The 20,851-nt window shown below is 37.3% G+C and overlaps 1 protein-coding gene across 1 annotated transcript in view; it reads left to right on the plus strand.

The window, feature by feature from the left end:
* Positions 1 to 20,851, plus strand: part of CFAP69 (cilia and flagella associated protein 69) — a 292,339-nt gene that overhangs the window by 109,134 nt on the left and 162,354 nt on the right. Inside the window, exons 11-12 of the mRNA XM_053715703.1 lie at positions 6,644 to 6,765; positions 20,017 to 20,233. Coding sequence (XP_053571678.1) covers positions 6,644 to 6,765; positions 20,017 to 20,233 — 339 coding nt within the window. The remainder of the gene's footprint in view (positions 1 to 6,643; positions 6,766 to 20,016; positions 20,234 to 20,851) is intronic.

Raw genomic sequence — 20,851 nt, forward strand, 5'->3', positions numbered from 1 at the left:
GCGGAGCCTAGGAGGGATCATGTGACCAGCTTTGCTGGGCTCTTTGCCATTTCCTGTTGGGGAAGAGAATATCCCACAAGTAAGGATGACGCCGTGGACCGGACACACCGTTGGAGAAAGTAATTTATCAGGTAAACATAAATTCTGTTTTTTACTTCCCCATTTGGCCCCAGCATCTGTCTCCCCCTGTTTCCCTTCTAGTGCATAGGTTTTCCAAGTACTGTCTTTTTAAATTGTACTTAGCATACTATTGGATATGGCCCCTTTAAAAGGAAGGGGCCATACCTTGAACACCTGTCCTATGATTAAGTGCCGTGTTTGGCACGAAACATGTTAGGATGTTCTGTCTGCCTAGCCTGCTTGTACCTTGTTTTTAAACTGAATTAATAAATTTTGGATTTTTATATTACAACCGCCAGTGCAGCTGATTATCTTTTTCCCTTTGCTATTTTTGCGGCGGAACCGGCCGCTTTTTCGGCTTGCACCCCCTGTGGCTTCACACCAATTGCATTCCCCCTGTGACTTCCGGTGGCGTCTACAGCCAGCAACGGACTGGAGCGGCAGTTGTCTATGGATGTTGTCGGGGCAGGATAGGGGTTAATAAATTTAATATAGGTTGCGGCGGGGTCAGGGAGCGGCGGTTTAGGGGTTAAACTATTTATTTGTGGCGAGGTGCGGGATCAGCAGGATAGGGGTTAATAACTTTATTATAGAGGGCGGCGGTATAGGGGGGGGGGAGGATAGGGGTTACTAGGTATAATGTAGGTGGCGGTGGGCTCCGGGAGCGGCGGTTTAGGGGTTAATACATTTATTATAGTTGCGGTGGGCTCCGGGAGCGGCGGTTTAGGGGTTAATCATTTTATTTAGTTGCGGCGGTGTAGGGGGGTACAGATTAGAGGTGTTTAGCAGGGACGCCATCAAGGGGTGACAGGGGTGACTACTGTCAAGGGCCCAATGAGCCAGGGGGGCCCCATGAGGCAAGAACTAAAAAAAAAAAAAATTTTTTTTTTACATTTTGGCAGCCACCAGTGGGTACTACAGCAGAGTGCTAATTGAGCATGGGAAATGTTATTACAAGGAGTAAAGTATTAGGATTTGAGAGGATTTCTTAGTGTGCACTAAACCACTATGCACAGTGTGAGACAGACTTGGCACTTTGTACAGTGTGTGCCTGAGTCAGACGGCAGATCACTTTCATTTGCAGAGGAGGTAGGACTTACTTAGCAAATGTTTTTTATTTCTTTGTGCAATTTTGGATTGTAACTTCAGTGTGGTAGTAGTTGTTTTTTTTTAGCAGCAGTGTATTTATGATTATTTGGCAATGCTGTAGAAATTCTATATTTAAAACCATGCAGAAATGTTTCCTCCTCAATACACAAACGGTAGATGCCCTTTTGGCAGATATGCATTATATATATATATATATATATATATATATATATATATATTACATTCCAGTTTACTGCCCCTTTATGCAAGGACTTTCCAGATGCAAGGAGGCATTTTATCTAAGATTTTTACATCTGCATAAAGTGTTATACTCTTAGACTAAGATTGCTCAGTGTTTGAAATGAGATAGGTTAACTTAAAACTGTTCAGTTTACACTACAGATGACTTAATTTTGAAATACATACCAACAAGCCTAAATCCTGCATTTAACCAGATCTAATGGTATGAGTACCACAGCTTATGGCCCCACCAAGACCATATAGAGTACAGCATTTTCAAAATCCATAAGTACAGCTGACAGCTGGGAAAATTTGTACACTATATTTGAAGTGGTGCTCTTGGTTGGGGAAAATGAGGACAAAACAAACAAACAAACATATGTCAACCTTTTAAAGGTACTTTTCTTCATCTATCCATCTACCCAGCTCATTAATGTACAATTTTGAATTCACAGTCACATAATTATTTTTGTTTGCACATTTACAAATATGATTCTTTAAAAAGTGATCTCTTAATTTCTAAAAAATGTTTTATCATGCATGTCACACACTGTTGATTTAGGTGATGCAAGGTGCATAAATGTTTCCTCCTGTGAGTGTTTCTGTGGGTGTCTGTGTTTATGTCTTTGTGCTTTGGTTTGTGTCTCTATGAGTGTGTATGTATTTTTTATCTGTGGGTCTCTCTGTGGGGGTGGGGGTGTATGTCTTTGTGCATTTTCTGTGGATGTCTGTGAGGGTGTGTGCATATGTCTTTGAGCTTTTTCTGTGGGTGTCTCTGTGAGGGTGTGTGTATGTTTGTCTTTGTGTATTTTCTCTGGATGCCTCTGTGAGGGTGGGTGTGTATGTCTGTGTTTTCTGTGGATGTCTCTGTGAGGGTGTGTGTGGGTATGTATGTATGTATGTCTGTGTTTTCTGTGGATGTCTCTGTGAGGGTGTGTGTTTTATGTGGGTGTCTCTGTGAGGGTGTGTGTATGTCTTTGTGTGTTTTCTGTGGATGTCTCAGTGAGAGTGTGTGTATGTATGTCTTTCTGTGTTTTTTATGTGGTTGTCTCTCTGTGTGTGTGTATGTCTTTCTGTGTTTTCTGTGGGTGTCTCTGTGTGTGGGTGTATGTCTTTGTGTGTTTTCTGAGGCTGTCTCTGTTGGTGTTTCCTTGGGTGTATGTGCAAGTTTGAGTTTGTGTGTGTGTGTCCATTGTCTGTTCCTTTTTAGGACATTTTGACCTTGCTACTAATTATTCACATCTTTCTACAGACTTTGAGACTAACAAGACCTTTCCGGAAGTAACCAATCCACCATTTAACCTTTAAATTATTGTTTAGGCAGTTCAGGGCCCTTCCTTTCAGCCACTGCATGCTGTTGTCATAATTTAGTTGTCATCTTCCTTTACAAAAAGATAATCAGAACTCCATATTTTGTTTTCTAAATCTCCTTTTTTTTTTTACAAAACTAAAGTTTACCTCATTAGTTGTCAGGTCAATGTAAACAAGTGCTAAGTGTTTGTTTGGGTGTCTGTGTCTGAGTGTGTTTCTTTGCGTGTCTGCTAGAGTGTCTATATGTGAATCCTTATGTGTGAGTTTGTTTGTGTGTTTCAGTGTATGAGTGTGTCTGTGTGTGTGTATGTTACTACCTTTACAACATTTCCAAGTTTAAATAGACAATTAAGAATAAAGTGCATATACGTTTTAGTCACTTGGTCAAAAATTGCACATATCAAAGGGGGGGGGGGGGCCCTGATCAATGGATGAGTCAGGGGCCCCGAAATTCCTAGTGGCGGCCCTGGTGTTTAGACTCGGGGTACATGTTAGGGTGTTAGGTGTAGACAGCTCCCATAGGAATCAATGGGATGTCTGTCAGCAGCGAACTTGTACTTTCGCTATCGTCAGACTCCCATTGATTCCTATGGGATCCGCCGCCTCCAGGGTGGCGGTTTGAAAACCAGGTACGCTGGGCCGTAAAAGTGCTGAGCCTACCTGCTAGTTTTTTGATAACTCCCAAAAGTAGTCAGATTGTGCCGCACTTGTGTGCGGAACATCTGGAGTGACGTAAGAATCGATCTGTGTCGGACTGAGTCCGGCGGATCGAAGTTTACGTCACAAAATTCTACTTTTGCCGGGATCTAGCCTTTGATAACTAAGGCGAATCAGCCTCGCCACAAATACGCTGCGGAATTCCAGCGTATTTGAGGTTGACGGCTTGATAACTACCCCCCATAGTATTCACTCCACTTTTTTCACCAGAGAAGAAGGAATATTTCTTAATTTTCTAGCTTATCAGTCTAAAGCTAACAATATTACATCAATGTAAGACGTGTCAACAGTGACATTTTTGAATATATATAGGAGTCAAAAGTTCTGCAGGGGGTGTGGAAGGAGATAAAGGTATTATTGTTTAAAACTGGTGTTTGTATTATTATTATTGTAGAACGTGTAAAAAATATAAAGCTTTCTTACACATGATTAAAAAAAAATGCATTTATTGATTAGATTACATGTATTGGGTTACATGTTTTTTTAATAATTTTAAAACAAAATAATTTTTATTTTTATTTTATTACATTAAAATTACAATAGTTTTGTATTTTAATATTGTAATACATGGTCAAGGGTAGTTTAAACAATTATATTTAAATAAAGAAATAAAGTAAGACAATTTTATATACAAACAACAAGTGAATTTGGGAGTATTTCTAATGATAAATAAGGTGCATATATAATACTAATGGCGAGTCCAATTTTTTCTTGGATATTATGTGTGGTTTTTCTTCGATATAACTTCTGATAATGTCCTCAATTCCAAATTTTCAAAAATTCTTGTTCACTATTGGAAAAACAAGATCAATGTTATATTTTTATTTTTATCAAAAAGATCACAATCTTACTGAATCAAACACAGCTAACCTTTATAACTCTCACAATATTTTATCTCCATTTCGCCACAACGACACTGTTAACAACTGATAGTCGCTTTTGATCACCGTAAAACCATATTGATGCATGAAAAAATAAAATTTCTCTCCAGGCTGCCCAGCCATCTCAAAACACTGACCAGGCTTCACATCCTTTATTTGCTGGTCAATTATTTTCTCCTTTCTTGGCAGGCTACCCACTTTCTGCAAGTCATAATTGTCAAAGTTTTGTAGATATCTTTTCTTTGTGTTTTTCATTAAAATTGTGGAGATGATGTGCTAAGTATTTGTTTATTTTTTATTTGGCATGACAAAGGGCCATCGCAGTTGTTGACTTGGAAAGCACTATCAGGTCCAAGCATGCACAGATGTGTGTTACCTTTCAGTCTGTGGGTGTTGAGCATTTATCAAGTGCCTTTGAATTAGATTTGTCCAATTTGTTGTCCATAACTTGTGGTTGGGTGGATTGTGATCACTGAAGTTAATGCTGGCAATGCATAGTATGTGTGCTTTTTCTGATATCCAATCTGCTATTTTTTAAATACGAGAAAGGTGTCGTCGTTGGCATTGTGAGTGCTCAGATGATTAAAAAAGATATTTCAGATGCTTGAAAATAGCTGAAAAACATGGTTGACTAGATTGAAATCGATCCAATGTGTATAGGAGTTAAACCTCTTTCTTATTTTCTGCCTGCATGTCAATCGATGCTGGCAGGACGGATATATACAGGAAGGGAAAGTGTCCTGAAGACTTTTTAAAGAGTTCTTACCTATGCTATGAAAGCACAAGTAGCATACACCTATGATACCTGAATTTTTCACTTCTACAGATCTAAATAAATTGATTTATTGTTAAATAATACATCTTTTAAATATAAATATATATATATATATATAAAATGAAGACAAAAAGAAAGTTCCTCATGGTGTAGATAACTCAAAACATATGTAGAGCAGTGTGTGTAAAACAGGTGAACAGGTGCTCACAAGGATAGTGGCACTCTTGATATAAGAAGTGCAAACGAGCAGGCTGACATTTAACAGCAGTCAGTACGCTGGAAGGATGTAATCTTGCTGGCAGCCATGTGCGCTGCAGCTGATTGGAAACCAATGCTGGGAGTAAGCAAAAGGAATAAATAAACATCCGTGTATAATAAAAACATGAATTTATTTAAGCTAAAACAACGCGTTTCTCGGCCATAAGCTCTTGGCCGTTTCCTCAGGTTGTTCTAACCTGAGGAAACGGCCAAGAGCTTACGGCCGAGAAACACGTTGTTTTAGCTCAAATAAATTAATATTTTTATTATACACGGATGTCGTAAGTATTCCTTTTGCTTAGAAGAGTGAACCATATCTCTATCGTTGGTATTATACTCCCAGCATTGGTTTCCAATCAGCTGCAGCGCACACGGCGCAATCAGGTCTCGGGCCCTCTGCCAGAACTGTTCCAACAGCCACACACAGACGGAAGGAGTTTTCTTTCCTGTTGCGGAGAGCCAGCAGCCGGTCCTGTTGCCACCAAGATTACATCCTTCCAGCGTACTGACTGCTGTTAAATGTCAGCCTGCTCATTTGCACTTCTTATATCGAGTGCCACTATCCTTGTGAGTACCTGTTCACCTGTTTTACATACACTGCTCTACATATGTTTTGAGTTATCTACACCATCAGGCGCTTTCTTATTGTCTTCATCTTCTAGCTCTACTGACTCACCATCGGCCTCAAGAAAAGAAGCCCACATTAGAATTGTCTTTTATCACAGCGGGTTTTCTCGCTCCTTCACGAACTTTTTTACCTTTTCTTGGGAACTTTATTTCATTTATATCCTATATATTATACATTTTTTATATATTCACATTGATTATCACTTTCAAGTGTTATAATATTTATTTTTACACAGTTTTTCATTATTGTTGTTGTTTTTTTGTTTTGTTTTTTGTTACCTCTGGGAGGTTATTTTATTTCTTTATATTTTACATCAATATTAACATTGTTATATGTCACGCTTATATTGACATTGCATATATATGCTTATATAACTACTCTACGCAAGTAACTAGTTGCACACCAACACCCCCTAGCGCACCCTATTTCTATGCCTATAGCATCGTTTTTAAAAATTAATAGATATATATACCTGTATGTATATGTGTATATATATGTAATGTGTACTCTCTTATGTACAGAAATATTTAACTTCAAAACATATTTGGTATATCCAAGTTGCTATCATATAGTATTGTTTTACAAATAATATTTTGTTTACCTTATGTTTTCTTTTGTTTTCAGTTAAAAGTCACAACCCTCTGGTTAAAAATCTCAAACTTTTGCACAGTCATGAAGATTTTGAAATGAAAAAATTGTTATTCAACATGCTTGTGGTTTTATCTAAAGATTTATCTACAACACAGGTAAATGTCTAAACCCTTTTTCTTAGTAGTTGACTTTAGTATGGTATTTTATATATTTCGATAACTGCCAGCAAATGCCTAATTTGTATGAAACACTGTTATTATTAACGTTATTACAAAGTGAATAATTTCCAGTTTTGATTTATAGATATGTGTTATAGATCATTTATATTACATGATAATTGAAGTTTATGTTTGGAGCTTCTTATCTTTGCTCAAACCATCCTTGGAAATCAAGTTTACAGATTTAGTTTACAACTCTGAATTTGTTTTTTTGTTAACTTGAATAAAGTTTCAAGATTTCTACCTCTTGCTATGTCATAGTTTGTGCTTTTTACTAGGGTAGATCAATAATTCCTAATCATAGAAACAAAGCACTTAGACCCAAGATTTGTTTTTTATTTCCCAACATAATCCTTCTTCAAGTCAACACACTTCTACAAATCATTTATGCCTTTTAAAAAATTAGTTTATTCTTGAGTGTACAGCAACTCATGAATAGCTAGCCCACGTCATCATAACTTGCAAAACTTGTTCCTCATAAGTGATTCTTCAAATGTGAGAACAAGTAATAGCCACTATTTGCAAGGTCTGGTGAATACTGGAGGTAATCCAGCAATTTGAATTCAGCTTCAGCAAAGGCAGCCATGTGTAGCATAGTTCTTAGTAGAACAGTGCTTCCTGACCAAACTTACCACACTGTTTCTCTTTAATTGCTTTGTACTGTTTTTCAATTAAGCTGGCACAGTAGTTAACTGTTATGGCCTCTAGATGCTGCCACAAGTCCATCATTAAAGGGGCAGTAAATCTAAACAATAATGTTATATAATTCTGCACATAGTGCAGAACTATATAACATTAATTTAGTGCCAACTTTATACTTCAAAGTATTTGAAAGATTTTTAATGCCAAAGTAGAAATTTGTAGAACGCCACTCCTGGCTCTACTGAGCGGGTCTGGTCTTTTCAGAAGCGCATCGCGGCACGCTGTCTAGTCACAGCTGGCACAATTGTGCCATTAAACTCAATGTACCTCACTCCCGTCTGGTAGCAGGAGCGAGCTACAATGAGTTTAATGGCCCGATCAGGCATTAAAATTTTTTAAAATACTTTGAAGTAAAAAGTTGGCACTAAATTAATGTTATATAGTTCTGCACTATGTACAGAATTATATAACATTATTGTTTAGGTTTACTGCCCCTTTAAAATACCTGTTCGTCCAAAAATATGAATGCCATAACCTTGCCCGCACTTGCCTGGAGTCAACAATCAGGGCACACATTGTTCTTACAATTTTATCATGTGCACTAAAACGGACTACACTGTGCCATATGGTACCCATATGAACTCCGTTTTACGTATTGTTTGTTTTTGGTTAACCATCACCATGTCCTGAATTTTCTCCACTGTTTAATCTGCTGTTGGGCATCCACCTTAAACTGCTGACTTTTTTTTAAAATAATAATTTTTATTGAGGTATTAGAGAATAACAGATTTGCAGATCAAAATAGTACATCTCTCAAACTTGTCACGTAAAAAAACAAAACATACAGACATTATGAAATAACATAGGTGATACATTATATAGCATTCCTCATAAGTTAATGCTGCATTAAACAATATATTGAAATCTAGAAATATAATGGTCTGCAATCTAAAACATTAAGTAACTAGTATCATACCTCCTATTTAATTTTTTTTCGGTGTATAAATAGTTATATATCCCCTTCAAAATTGTTACATAGTCAGGTAAATATTATCCCCAGAAAATAATAGACAAGGGGTTCTCATGGGCCCCTAATATATTGTCTATTAACTGAGGGGGATTTCAGGGGGGAAAAATTGACAAATTTAAGGATGCCTTTTCCTATGCTTATATAATAAGCCTTTGGTGGTGGGGGGTGCGGACTTGGTTAAACAGTACTATGGAGACTAAAATACCTGTGTAAAGTGTAGGCTAGAGTGGAGTGGATAAAATATATAAATAGGGACTATAGGGTTGTAATCTGAATACAAGTAAAGGTTGTACCTATTTCAACTTTGAAAGTAGTATTATAACCAATGGTCATATTTATATTTTTTATTTTGGGGAGGCCGGAACGGGAGTGGCAAACAATACTTTATGGCTCAAGACAAAATCGTTAGAAATATTAAAATATATATCTCTTAATGAAAAGAATAGCATAGGTTATAGGATGTCTGAAAGATTCTGTTGAGGTATATATCTTGGCTGCCCTGATTCCCGTCATAGCCAAAAAGTAACCTTTAGAAGGTTCTGACTGTGTATGTATTCTAGTGGGGTTAAATGAAAAGGTAATGGCTGGGGGTAGGTATGTGATAAAGCAACCTAATATGAATATAACTCATCCGACCCTGAATCAGTCTGTATCTAGCCTCCTATATGCAATCTGCAGAACAAAGCTTTGTTGTGTAGATGTTAAGTAGAATGTAAGGAATGTAAGGGCCCTATACCCTGCGGCAAAAAGCTCAAGTTCGAATAGTTGATTCAGTATATTATATGGCTACCACATTTGTATATCCATTACCAAGTGGGTTCAGAACAATTTCACAGTCCTAGGTTTTATTAAGTTTTGTAGCTATAACATTTTATCACCCTCTAACACATATATTAACATATTAACCAGCGTTACATTATAATCCCACATCAACCAAAAAAAAAAAAATTACCTGTGGCTGTGCAAAATCAATATAGACCATACTGTGAACTATGTGTGTGCTATTTACTTTAATATCTATATACAGATATCAACTTAAAGTCAAAAATATATATGTCTTCTGGCCAGAAGTATCACATGTATAACTTTCCTATCCTATACTGAATTAGTAGAGAGTAAACTATCGTAGAATAGGTTGAGACTAAACATAATTTCTAGCTGGACTAGCAGAAAATCTATAAGGAGTATTTAGCATAGTGAGTCGCACAGCTCAGACATATAAAACATGGAAATACATGCTAATCCCCACCAAGATTGAAATGTAGGTAACGGCCCTCACTGACATAACATAAAAGAAAACAAATTCTATACCTATTCAGCTATTATTTGTTTATACAGACACGTATGCATGCCTAGTAGGCTAGGGCAGATTCACCAGATGCCAACAGATAAAATATCTAGAACTATAAACAGAACAGACTCTAGTAGGCGTCCCCAGTATGTATCCATTGAGCTTGCAAGTATATTCTAACCATATACCTCAGGTTTAAAGGGACACTCTACACCAGAATTATTATTGTTTAAAAAGATAGATACTCCCTTTATTACCCATTCCCCTGTTTTGCATAACCAACACAGTTATATTAATATATGTTTTACCTCTGTGATTACCTTGTATCTAAGCTTCTGCAGACTGCCCCCTTATCTCAATGCTTTTGACAGACATGCAGTTTAGCCAATCAGTGCAGACTCCTAAATAACTCCACGGGAGTGAGCACAATGGTATCTATATGACACACATGAACTAGTACTGTCTAACTGTGAAAAACTTTCAAAATACTCTGAGCTAAGAGGCGGTTTTCAACGTTTTAGAAATCAGTTTGAGCCTAGCTAGGTTTAGCTTTTCAAAAATACTACAAAGGGAACAAAGCTAATTTAATGATAAAAGTTCATTGGAAAGTTGTTTAAAATTGCATGACCTATCTAAATCATGAAAGTTTCATTTTGACTAGACTGTCCCTTTAAGACCTTTATAAATTGCAGTAACAATATTAGTATGTATATTACAAACAATAAAATTTGTAAAATTACATCCATTGAACAAACTGAAAAAACAAACCTTTTAACATAGAGAGAAGACAGTCTATCCAACTCAGGGTGTATAACATATTTAAGGCTAAAGTTTTCCCAATGTAGGCTCCATGAACTTATGGCTCAGTCCTGTTGAACATCTAAATATTCGGTTCAAGCGTGAGGAACTAGTCACTGCAATATATAACCTGCTGTTTTATAAGGGCTTGTGAGATAACTATATAGCAGTTCATTTAACCAATACCTCTAGTTATCCTTGACCCTCGTAGTTGGTGACCACTTAGAATAATGGAGGTCCATTAGCCCACTCCTCTCTTATAAGCCGCTGACAACCTACTGTGTCTTTGCCTTGTATTGTGCTGGTTTGTGGGTGAGCACAGATCTGTCAGGGGCAGTGTAAACTGTTTAAGCACTTACACTTTTGGCGGCATATATATATTAATATTTAAATACAGCTTAAACATATACACCACCCTCACTAGATACCATGTAATGGAGTGAAGTATAATACATTAGTATATATCTACAGGTCCTCCAAAAAGCAGACATTATCTAAATTGGTGAGTCTCTGACGAATGCATCAGCACTGTCATTTGGAGCAGGCTTCTCTCAATTATAAATTCTGTTAATTACTGACACTATATGCGTATCAGAGCACTAGATCTAATGGCATATTAAGGCATCCCCCTTAGTACAATAAAAATCACACACTTCACAAGGAGCAAACATAAAGTGTATAAAACGAACAGTTGTGCCAGAAGCGCAATTGTGCAGATAATCAAAGTACAAATAAAAAAGAACAAGATTGATGGATATCTTAGTTTGCGTGTCATATTGAAAGCTAGAGTTCTCCCAATGTAGGCATTATGCGCTTACAACTCAGTCCTGCAGGATATATATATGGGCAGCTGAGATGTGATAGGGAAATCACATTAGCGTAAGATTTTCTGTCTAATGAGAACTTGGGAGAGAGCTGTATAGTAGACCCTTTATCCAATGTCTCTAGGGATCTTTGGCCGCTTTATACCTCCTCTTTCTGCAGCCAGAACAGGAGAGTTCCCAGGAAATCCAAAAGCACCACTCTAAAAGAATTCAGGCTGATCTCCCTCTTTCTTTAGCGGTCTCTCATGTCTTAGGTGCTCTGTAAACGCGGGTCCCAGAGAACCTGTCACACAGCTAAAAGTTATTGTCCAATACCCAGGTGTCAACTAGGTCCTGCTCCGGGTCTGGTTGTGTTGATTCCCAGGTCTCCCACTGCATCAGTCCACCCTCCAGCTTCAGGGCTAGATCGCCCTCTAGGACTGTCGGGCTGTTTTGGTGATGTGCTCTGTGGATCAGCGCCTGTCCACCATCAAGTGCCATAGCGAGGACATCAGAAGGCGGAATATGCTCCTGACGTTTACTAAATTTAATACCTACAACCTCCTCCTCCGCAGCTGCCCGGATTCCATTAGTCTCAGCTGTCCCTATGGGCCCAATTGAATCTTGAGTCAGCTCCCGTATCTGTGTCCCACGTTGTCTAGCTTTAATTGCGGTGTCAGCAGTATATGAAGCAAATGCTAAGATTACACCTTGTTCCAACTCCAGAAATTGGTTATCTAAGAGATCTAGTAGTCTACAGACCTGAACTCAGAGAAGGAAATATGCAACTTCTTTAAAAAATGGTCTAAATTTATTAGAATATTTCCACCTAGAGAAATTGATTATCTAATTTTTCCATTTAGAAACACTGAAATTGTGTTGTTGAATATCTGGTAAGATTAGGGGGGGGACGTGGGGGAGTAGAGGGGGGGCTTGAGAGAGAGGGGGCCTCCTCCTCCCCTTTTTTTTTTTTTTTTTTTTTTTCTTCTTCCTCTTCCTCTCTTGATTATATTGTCGATATCTAATTGTGCCTCTGTATTATATTGGGCCTTAGTCTTAAACAGATTACTGATATCGGAACATATTTAAATGTAGCAGGGCATGTAAAACAGGAACTTTTGAAGTTAAAACTGAGGATTCCTTTAGATAATTATTATCCATGATATTTTGGGTTAGGGGTCTTCCCTATTATTACATAGATGGTTAAGGTCTTCGAACACAAGGAATGTTGTAATTCCTTGTAAACTGTCTATGTCAAATTATATATCGAATTATATGGTTTTTTTTCTGTTGTATTATGTAAGAAAAACCAATAAAAGATAAAATTAAAAAAAAAAAAGAGATCTAGTAGTCTGCTCTCAAAGCTAGATAACTCCAATATTATGTCTCCATGTGGGCTGGAAAATTGCCGCTCCTTGGCACACTCAGTGCAAGGCTTCATAGTACAGTGTGGTTTTCTTCTTTCATCAATGTCCCTTAATCTCTGTACTGCCCATTTTGGTACTACGGACCATGAGACACACCAATCGTTCAAATTGAGCTAAGCTGAACGGTCTAATATCCAAATAATTGTAAAATATAGCTAGAGCTATAGCAAGATGCGACCGTTCAGCTCCAAAGCTAGCTCCACCCCCTGCTGACTCTAGTTTTAAACTGTTGTGTGTACGATTAAATAAAGCTCTGAATGTATCAACCATGTCCTTATGGATTTTTATTAAGTTCAATTTTTTTTTTTTGTTAAGTTCAATTTTATATATGCTAGCAGTGTGTTTATGTATTATCACTATATTCCTTTTCCCATAAAAGGAGAACTCTTTTGATTTGATTCGCTGGAGTCCGTACTGATATAGGTATTGATTTGTATTTGGGGTATTCAGATAGTCTAAATATTTTCCCTGATTTTTAGATCCTATATTAAATGGTCTTACATTATTTACATACTGTATATATTACTACAGGGCTCTAATATCGATTGCACTATTAAGTATCATTAATATTGAGCCATTGTTAACAATTAGGATTATATTTTGTTTATGTGACGTGTGTTTGTATATGTACACATGTATAATATTCTTGTTGCTTATTTTCTTTTACTTTTGTAAATATAATAGGTTTCAGTGCTTCATTCATGATGTGTTATGTACCTTTAAGGCCACAGCAGTTTCTAATTACACTTTTTTCTTCATGTCTATTTAAGTTCGGTAATTTCTACCAACATTATATCTATGAATAAGGCAGAGATCTGCCAAAACACGTAGGACATTTTTCTATATGCTGTGACCTTCTACATTGCTGTTTTTTATGCTTTTATTCTCCTAAATAAAGAATTTATTGGATTTAAAGCACCTAGAGATTCGCCGTTTTATTCCTGTCATTTATATTAATATAACAGTGTTTGTTATGCAAAACTGGGTAATGGGTAATAAAGGGATTATCTATATATTTTTTTTTTTTAAAAACATTTTTGTTATTGAGGTTTCTTTCATGTAATTGGCAAGAGTCCATGAGCTAGTGACATATGGGATATACGATCCTACCAGGAGTGGCAAAGTTTACCAAACCTCAAAATGCCTATAAATACACCCCTCACCACACCCACAATTCAGTTTTACAAACTTTGCCTCCTATGGAGGTGGTGAAGTAAATTTGTGCTAAGATTTCTACGTTGATATGCGCTTCTCAGCATTGTTGAAACCCGATTCCTCTCAGAGTACAGCGAATGTCAGAGAGACGTGAAGGGAGTATCACTTATTGAATACGATGATTTCCCTAACGAGGGTCTATTTCATGGGTTCTCTGTTATCGGTCGTAGAGATTCATTTCCTACCTCCCTTTTCAGATCGACGATATACTCTCAATTTACCATTACCTCTACTGATAACTGTTTCAGTACTGGTTTGGCTATCTGCTATATGTGGATGGGTGTCTTTTGGTAAGTATGTTTTTTATTACTTAAGACACCTCAGCTATGGTTTGGTACTTTATGCATTTATATAAAGTTCTAAATATATGTATTGTACTTATATTTGCCTTGAGTCAGGTTCACGTATTTCCTTCTGCAGACTGTCAGTTTCATATTTGGGAAATATTAACATCTTTTAAAGAAATTTTTTTTTTCTTACCTGGGGTTTAGTCTTTTTTCAATTGACTACTTCTTTGAAATTGCGGGCGGCATTAGGCCGCAGGTGCGTCAAATGCTAAACTTTATTGCGCCATTCTTGGCGTGAAAATATTTTTGGCGTGGAAAAATACGTCTATGCCGCAACTTCGTCATTTCCGGCGTCATACTTGATGCCGAGACCTTTTACACGGTTGCGTCATTAGTGACGCGAGTGTGTCATTTCCAAACTTTTTCATTATTTCAACACCCCATTGATGTTTGCCTCTTGCTTTTTTCTCTATCAGAGGCCTATGCTATTTGCATTTTTTCCCATTCCTGAAACTGTCATATAAGGAAATAGATAATTTTGCTTTATATGTTGTTTTTTCTCTTACATTTTGCAAGATCTCTCAATCTGATCCTGCCTCAGAAGTTTCTGCTGGAACATTGCTGCCTGACATCGGTTCTACCAAAGCTAAGTGCATTTGTTGTAAAATTGTAGAAATTATTTCGCCGAATGTCATTTGTAATAGTTATCATGATAAACTTTTACATGCAGATAGTGTATCCATCAGTAATAGTACATTGCCAGTTGCAGTTCCTTCAACTTCTAATGTGCATGATATACCTGTAAATTTTAAAGAATTTGTTTCTGATTCTATCTTGAAGGCTTTGTCTGCATTTCCACCTTCTAATAAACGTAAAAGGTCTTTTAAAAACTTCTCATTTAGTTGATGAAATTTCAATTGACCAACAACATAATCATTTATCCTCTTCTGATGAGGATCTATCTGCTACAGAAGATCCTTCCTCAGACATTGACACTGACAAATCTACTTATTTATTTAAAATAGAGTATATGCGTTCTTTATTAAAAGAAGTGTTAATTGCTTTGGATATTGAGGTAACCAGTCCTCTTGACGTTCAGTCTAATAAACGTTTAAATGCTGTTTTTAAACCTCCTGTGGTTTCTCCAGGGGTTTTTCCTATTCCTGAGGCGATTTCTGATATGATTTCTAAGGAATGGAATAAGCCAGGTACTTATTTTATTCCTTCTTCAAGGTTTAAAAAATTGTATCCTTTACCAGAAAAATCTATAGAGTTTTGGGAAAAAAATCCCCAAAGTTGATGGGGCTATTTCTACTCTTGCTAAACGTACCACTATTCCTATGGAAGATAGTACTTCCTTTAAGGATCCTTTAGATAGGAAGCTTGAATCTTATCTAAGGAAGGCCTATTTATATTCAGGTCATCTTCTTAGACCTGCAATTTCTTTGGCTGATGTTGCGGCTGCATCAACTTTCTGGTTGGAGAATTTAGCGCAACAGGAATTGGATTCTGACTTATCTAGCATCATTCGCTTACTGCAATATGCTAATCATTTTATTTGTGATGCCATTTTTGATATTATCAAAATTGTTGTTAGATCCATGTCTTTAGCTATATTAGCTAGAAGAGCTTTGTGCCTTAAATCTTGGAATGCTGATATGACATCTAAATCTAGATTACTATCTCTTTCTTTCCAAGGTAATAATTTATTTGGTTCTCAGTTGGATTCTATTATTTCAACTGTCACTGTGGGAAAAGGAGTTTTTTTGCCTCAGGATAAAAAACCTAAGGGTAAATCTAAGTCTTCTAACCGTTTTCGTTCCTTTCGTCAGAATAAGGAACAAAAACTTAATTCTCCCCCCAAGGAATCTGCTTCCAATTGGAAGCCTTCCTCAAATTGGAATAAATCCAAGCCATTTAGGAAACCAAAGTCAGCCCCTAAGTCCGCATGAAGGTGCGGCCCTCATTCCAGCTCAGCTGGTAGGGGGCAGATTAAGGTTTTTCAAGGATATTTGGATAAATTCTGTCCAAAATCAATGGATTCAGAGCATTGTCTCTCAAGGGTATCGAATAGGATTCAGAGTAAGACCTCCTGTGAGAAGATTTTTTTTCTCTCACGTATCCCAGCAAATCCAGTAAAAGCTCAGGCTTTCCGGAAATGTGTTTCAGACCTGGAGTCTTCAGGGGTAATCATGCCAGTTCCTCTTCAGGAACAAGGTTTGGGGTTTTATTCAAATCTAATCATTGTCCCAAAGAAGGAAAATTTATTCAGACCAGTTCTGGATCTGAAAATTTTGAATCGTTATGTAAGAGTACCAACTTTCAAGATGGTGACTATAAGGACTATTCTGCCTTTTGTTCAGCGAGGACATTATATGTCCACAATAGACTTGCAGGATGCATACCTTCATATTCCTATTCATCCAGAACATTATCAGTTTCTGAGATTCTCTTTTCTAAACAAGCATTACCAATTTGTTGCTCTTCCATTTGGCCTAGCAACAGCTCCAAAAATCTTTTCAAAGGTTTTGGGTGCCCTACTCTCTGTAATCAGAGAACAGGGTATTGCAGTGTTTCCTTATTTGGACGATATCTTGGTACTAGCTCAGTCTTTACGTACTGCAGAATCTCACACGAATCAACTAGTGTTGTTTCTTCGGAAACATGTTTGGAGGATCAATTTACCAAAAAGTTTCTTGATTCCTCAGACAAGGGTCACCTTTTTAGGTTTCCAGATAGATTCAGTGTCCATGACTCTGTCTCTAACAGACAAGAGACGTTTAAAATTGGTTGCAGCCTGCCGGCACCTTCAATCTCGGTCATTCCCTTCAGTGGCTATGTGCATGGAAGTTTTAGGTCTCATGACTGCAGCATCGGACGCAATCCCCTTTGCTCGTTTTCACATGAGACCTCTACAGTTTTGTATGCTGAATCAATGGTGCAGGGATTATACTCTCTGGCATGGTGGATAGATCACCATCGTTTAGTTCAAGGGGCTTCTTTTGTTCGGCCAACCTGGACTGTGATCACAACAGATGCAAGTCTTTCAGGTTGGGGAGCTGTTTGGGGATCTCTGACAGCACAAAGGGTTTGGAAATCTCAAGAGGCGAGATTACCAATAAATATTTTAGAACTCCATGCAATTCTCAGAGCTCTTCAGTTTTGGCCTCTGTTAAAGAGAACCGTTCATTTGTTTTCAGACAGACAATATCACAACAGTGGCATATGTCAATCATCAGGGTGGGACTCACAGTCCCCAAGCTATGAAAGAAGTATCTTGGATACTTACTTGGGCGGAATCCAGCTCCTTTCTAATCTCTGCGGTACATATCCCAGGTGTAGACAATTGGGAGGCGGATTATCTCAACCGCCAGACTTTACATCCAGGGGAGTGGTTTCTCCATCCAGATGTGTTTTCTCAGCTTATTCAGATGTGGGGTCTTCCAGAGATAGATCTCATGGCCTCTCATCTAAACAAGAAACTTCCCAGATACCTGTCCAGGTCCAGGGATGTTCAGGTGGAAGCAGTGGATGAGCTGACACTTCCTTGGTGTTATCATCCCACCTCTAGTTCTCCTTCCCAGAGTGATCTCCAAAATCATCATGGAACAATAATTTGTGTTGCTGGTGGCTCCAGCATGGCCACACAGGTTTTGGTATGCGGATCTGGTTCGGATGTCCAGTTGCCCGACTTGGCCACTTCCGTTATGGCCAGACATACTATCTCAAGGTCCGTTTTTCCATCAGGATCTCAAATCATTAAATTTGAAGGTATGGAAATTGAACGCTTAGTACTAAGTCATAAAGGTTTCTCTGACTCAGTGATTAATACTATGTTAGAAGCTCGTAAATCTGTCTCTAGAAAGATTTATTATAGAGTTTGGAAGACTTACATTTCATGGTGTTCTTCTCATAAATTCTCCTGGCATTCTTTTAGAATTCCTAGAATTTTACAGTTTCTTCAGGATGGTTTGGATAAGAGTTTGTCTGCAAGTTCCTTGAAAGGACAAATCTCCGCTCTTTCTGTTTTATTTCACAGAATGATTACTATACTTCCTGATATAGACTGTTTTGTACAGGCTTTAGTTTGTATTAAGCCTGTTATTAAATCAATTTCTCCTCCTTAGAGTCTTAATTTGGTTCTGAAGGCTTTACAGGCTCCTCCTTTTGAACCTATGCATTCTTTGGACATTAAACTACTTTCTTGGAAAGTGTTGTTCCTTTTGGCCATCTCTTCTGCTAGAAGAGTTTCTGAGTTATCTGCTCTTTCTTGTGAGTCTCCTTTTCTGATTTTTTTTATCAGGATAAGGCAGTTTTGCAGACTTCTTTTCAATTTTTACCTAAGGTTGTGAATTCTAACAACATTAGTAGAGAAATTGTTGTCCCTTCCTTGTGTCCTAATCCTAAGAATTCTTTGGAAAGATCCTTACATTCTTTGGATGTGGTAAGAGCTTTGAAATATTATGTGGAAGCTACTAAAGATTTCAGGAAGACTTCCAGTCTATTTGTTTTATTTTCTGGTCCTAGGAAAGGTCAGAAGGCTTCTGCTATTTCTTTGGCTTCTTGGTTGAAACTTTTAATTCATCAAGCTTATTTGGAGTCGGGTCAGTCCCCGCCTCAGAGAATTACAGCTCAATCTACTAGATCAGTCTCCACTTCATGGGCTTTTAAGAATGAAGCTTCAGTTGATCAGATTTGCAAAGCGGCAACTTGGTCCTCTTTGCATACATTTACTAAATTCTACCGTTTTGATGTATTTGCTTCTTCGAAAGCAGTTTTTGGTAGAAAAGTTCTTCAGGCAGCTGTTTCAGTTTGATTCTTCTGCTTTTGATTTAAGTTTTTTTCTTTCAAAAATGAAAATAAACTTATTTTTTTGGGTTGTGGATTAATTTTTTTCAGCGGAATATGGCTGTTTTTATTTTTATTCCCTCCCTCTCTAGTGACTCTTGAGTGGAGATCCACATCTTGGGTATTGATATCCCATATGTCACTAGCTCATGGACTCTTGCCAATTACATGAAAGAAAACATAACTTATGTAAGAACTTACCTGATAAATTAATTTCTTTCATATTGACAAGAGTCCATGAGGCCCACCCTTTTTATGGTGGTTATGATTTTTTGTATAAAGCACAATTATTTCCAAATTTCCTTTGTTGATGCTTTCTACTCCTTTCTTTATCACCCCACTGCTTGGCTAATCGTTAAACTGAATTGTGGGTGTGGTGAGGGGTGTATTTATAAGCATTTTGAGATTTGGGAAACTTTGCCCCTCCTGGTAGGATTGTATATCCCATATGTCACTAGCTCATGGACTCTTGCCAATATGATAGAAATGAATTTATCAGGTAAGTTCTTACATAAATTATGTTTTTTGTACATTAACATAACAAGGATACAAGGTATTGTCAGGCTAAGACAGTATGGTGATTAGATAATGAAACAATGCCTCACTTCAAAATCAGTAGTAACTTGCGAGCTAAGCATATAAATAGAAATATATTTGTGAGAGTAAACAACCAGGTGACAATATTAATATAAGGCATATATAAATGAAACCTCTGGATTATCTATATTTTTAAACAATACAAATTCGGGTGTAGACTGTCCCTTTTACTACTGCTGTCTAGTATTTGAGTATAAGGATTTTTTTTATATATGTGCTAAGTACTCACAACATTTGTTTTCTGTTTAAGCTACTCAACGACGGAAAGGTTGTGTTGGCTCTTTTCAATTATGTGAAATCAAATGAAAAACCTGGGGCCCAAGATTGGCCTACTGCACGATTTGAGGAATTACAGCTTCATGCCATTGCAACTTTGTCCACAGTGGCTCCCCTGCTGTTAGAAGACTACATGACCTGTCAAGGAAATACTCGTATCCTTCTATTCTTGGAATGGTGTATTAGCCAAGGTGATTTCTATTCCACTTGTGAATAATTGTTTTCTGCTTCTAATATTTTTTTTTTTGAAACATAATTTTTATTGGTTTTCACACATTAATGACGTTACAACATCTGACAGATTCTGTTAATGTTACATTTCTGGGCTTATACAATGGTCTCGGTATGGCATGGGTGAGAAGTTCTGTGTCCATCAGTCCCATAGGACTTTGCATCTTGGCGAGTCTGTCTAGCATATTTTATTTTATTAACTTCACGAGTCCAGTACTTAAGTATTGATGCGTATAACCAATTAAAACAAAAAACTTAAATAACTATACAACTATTTTAACAAAACAACAGTTCTACAAGTTCTGTCTGTGATAGGATGGTCCAAGTATCTTATCTTTTGTGCATGCAAAAGGGTAGGGTTTAGCTAATGTCATATCTGGGGCCCCTGTTAAATATGTTTGGTGTGGCATGGCCTCGTAACTGTTTCTCTATTTTAATGTTTATGTCTGTTTAATCGTGTTTATTTTGTTTTGGGGACATTAAATGTTCAGGTCAGCCGAGTTGACTAGATCCTCCCAGTAAAGTTTCATATCTAGGAATATGCCTAGTTGGTTTCTTCTGTAGTAACCATATTGCTC

The sequence above is a fragment of the Bombina bombina genome, chromosome 5 (genome assembly GCF_027579735.1).
Source record: "Bombina bombina isolate aBomBom1 chromosome 5, aBomBom1.pri, whole genome shotgun sequence".
In the NCBI taxonomy this organism is placed as follows: domain Eukaryota; kingdom Metazoa; phylum Chordata; class Amphibia; order Anura; family Bombinatoridae; genus Bombina; species Bombina bombina.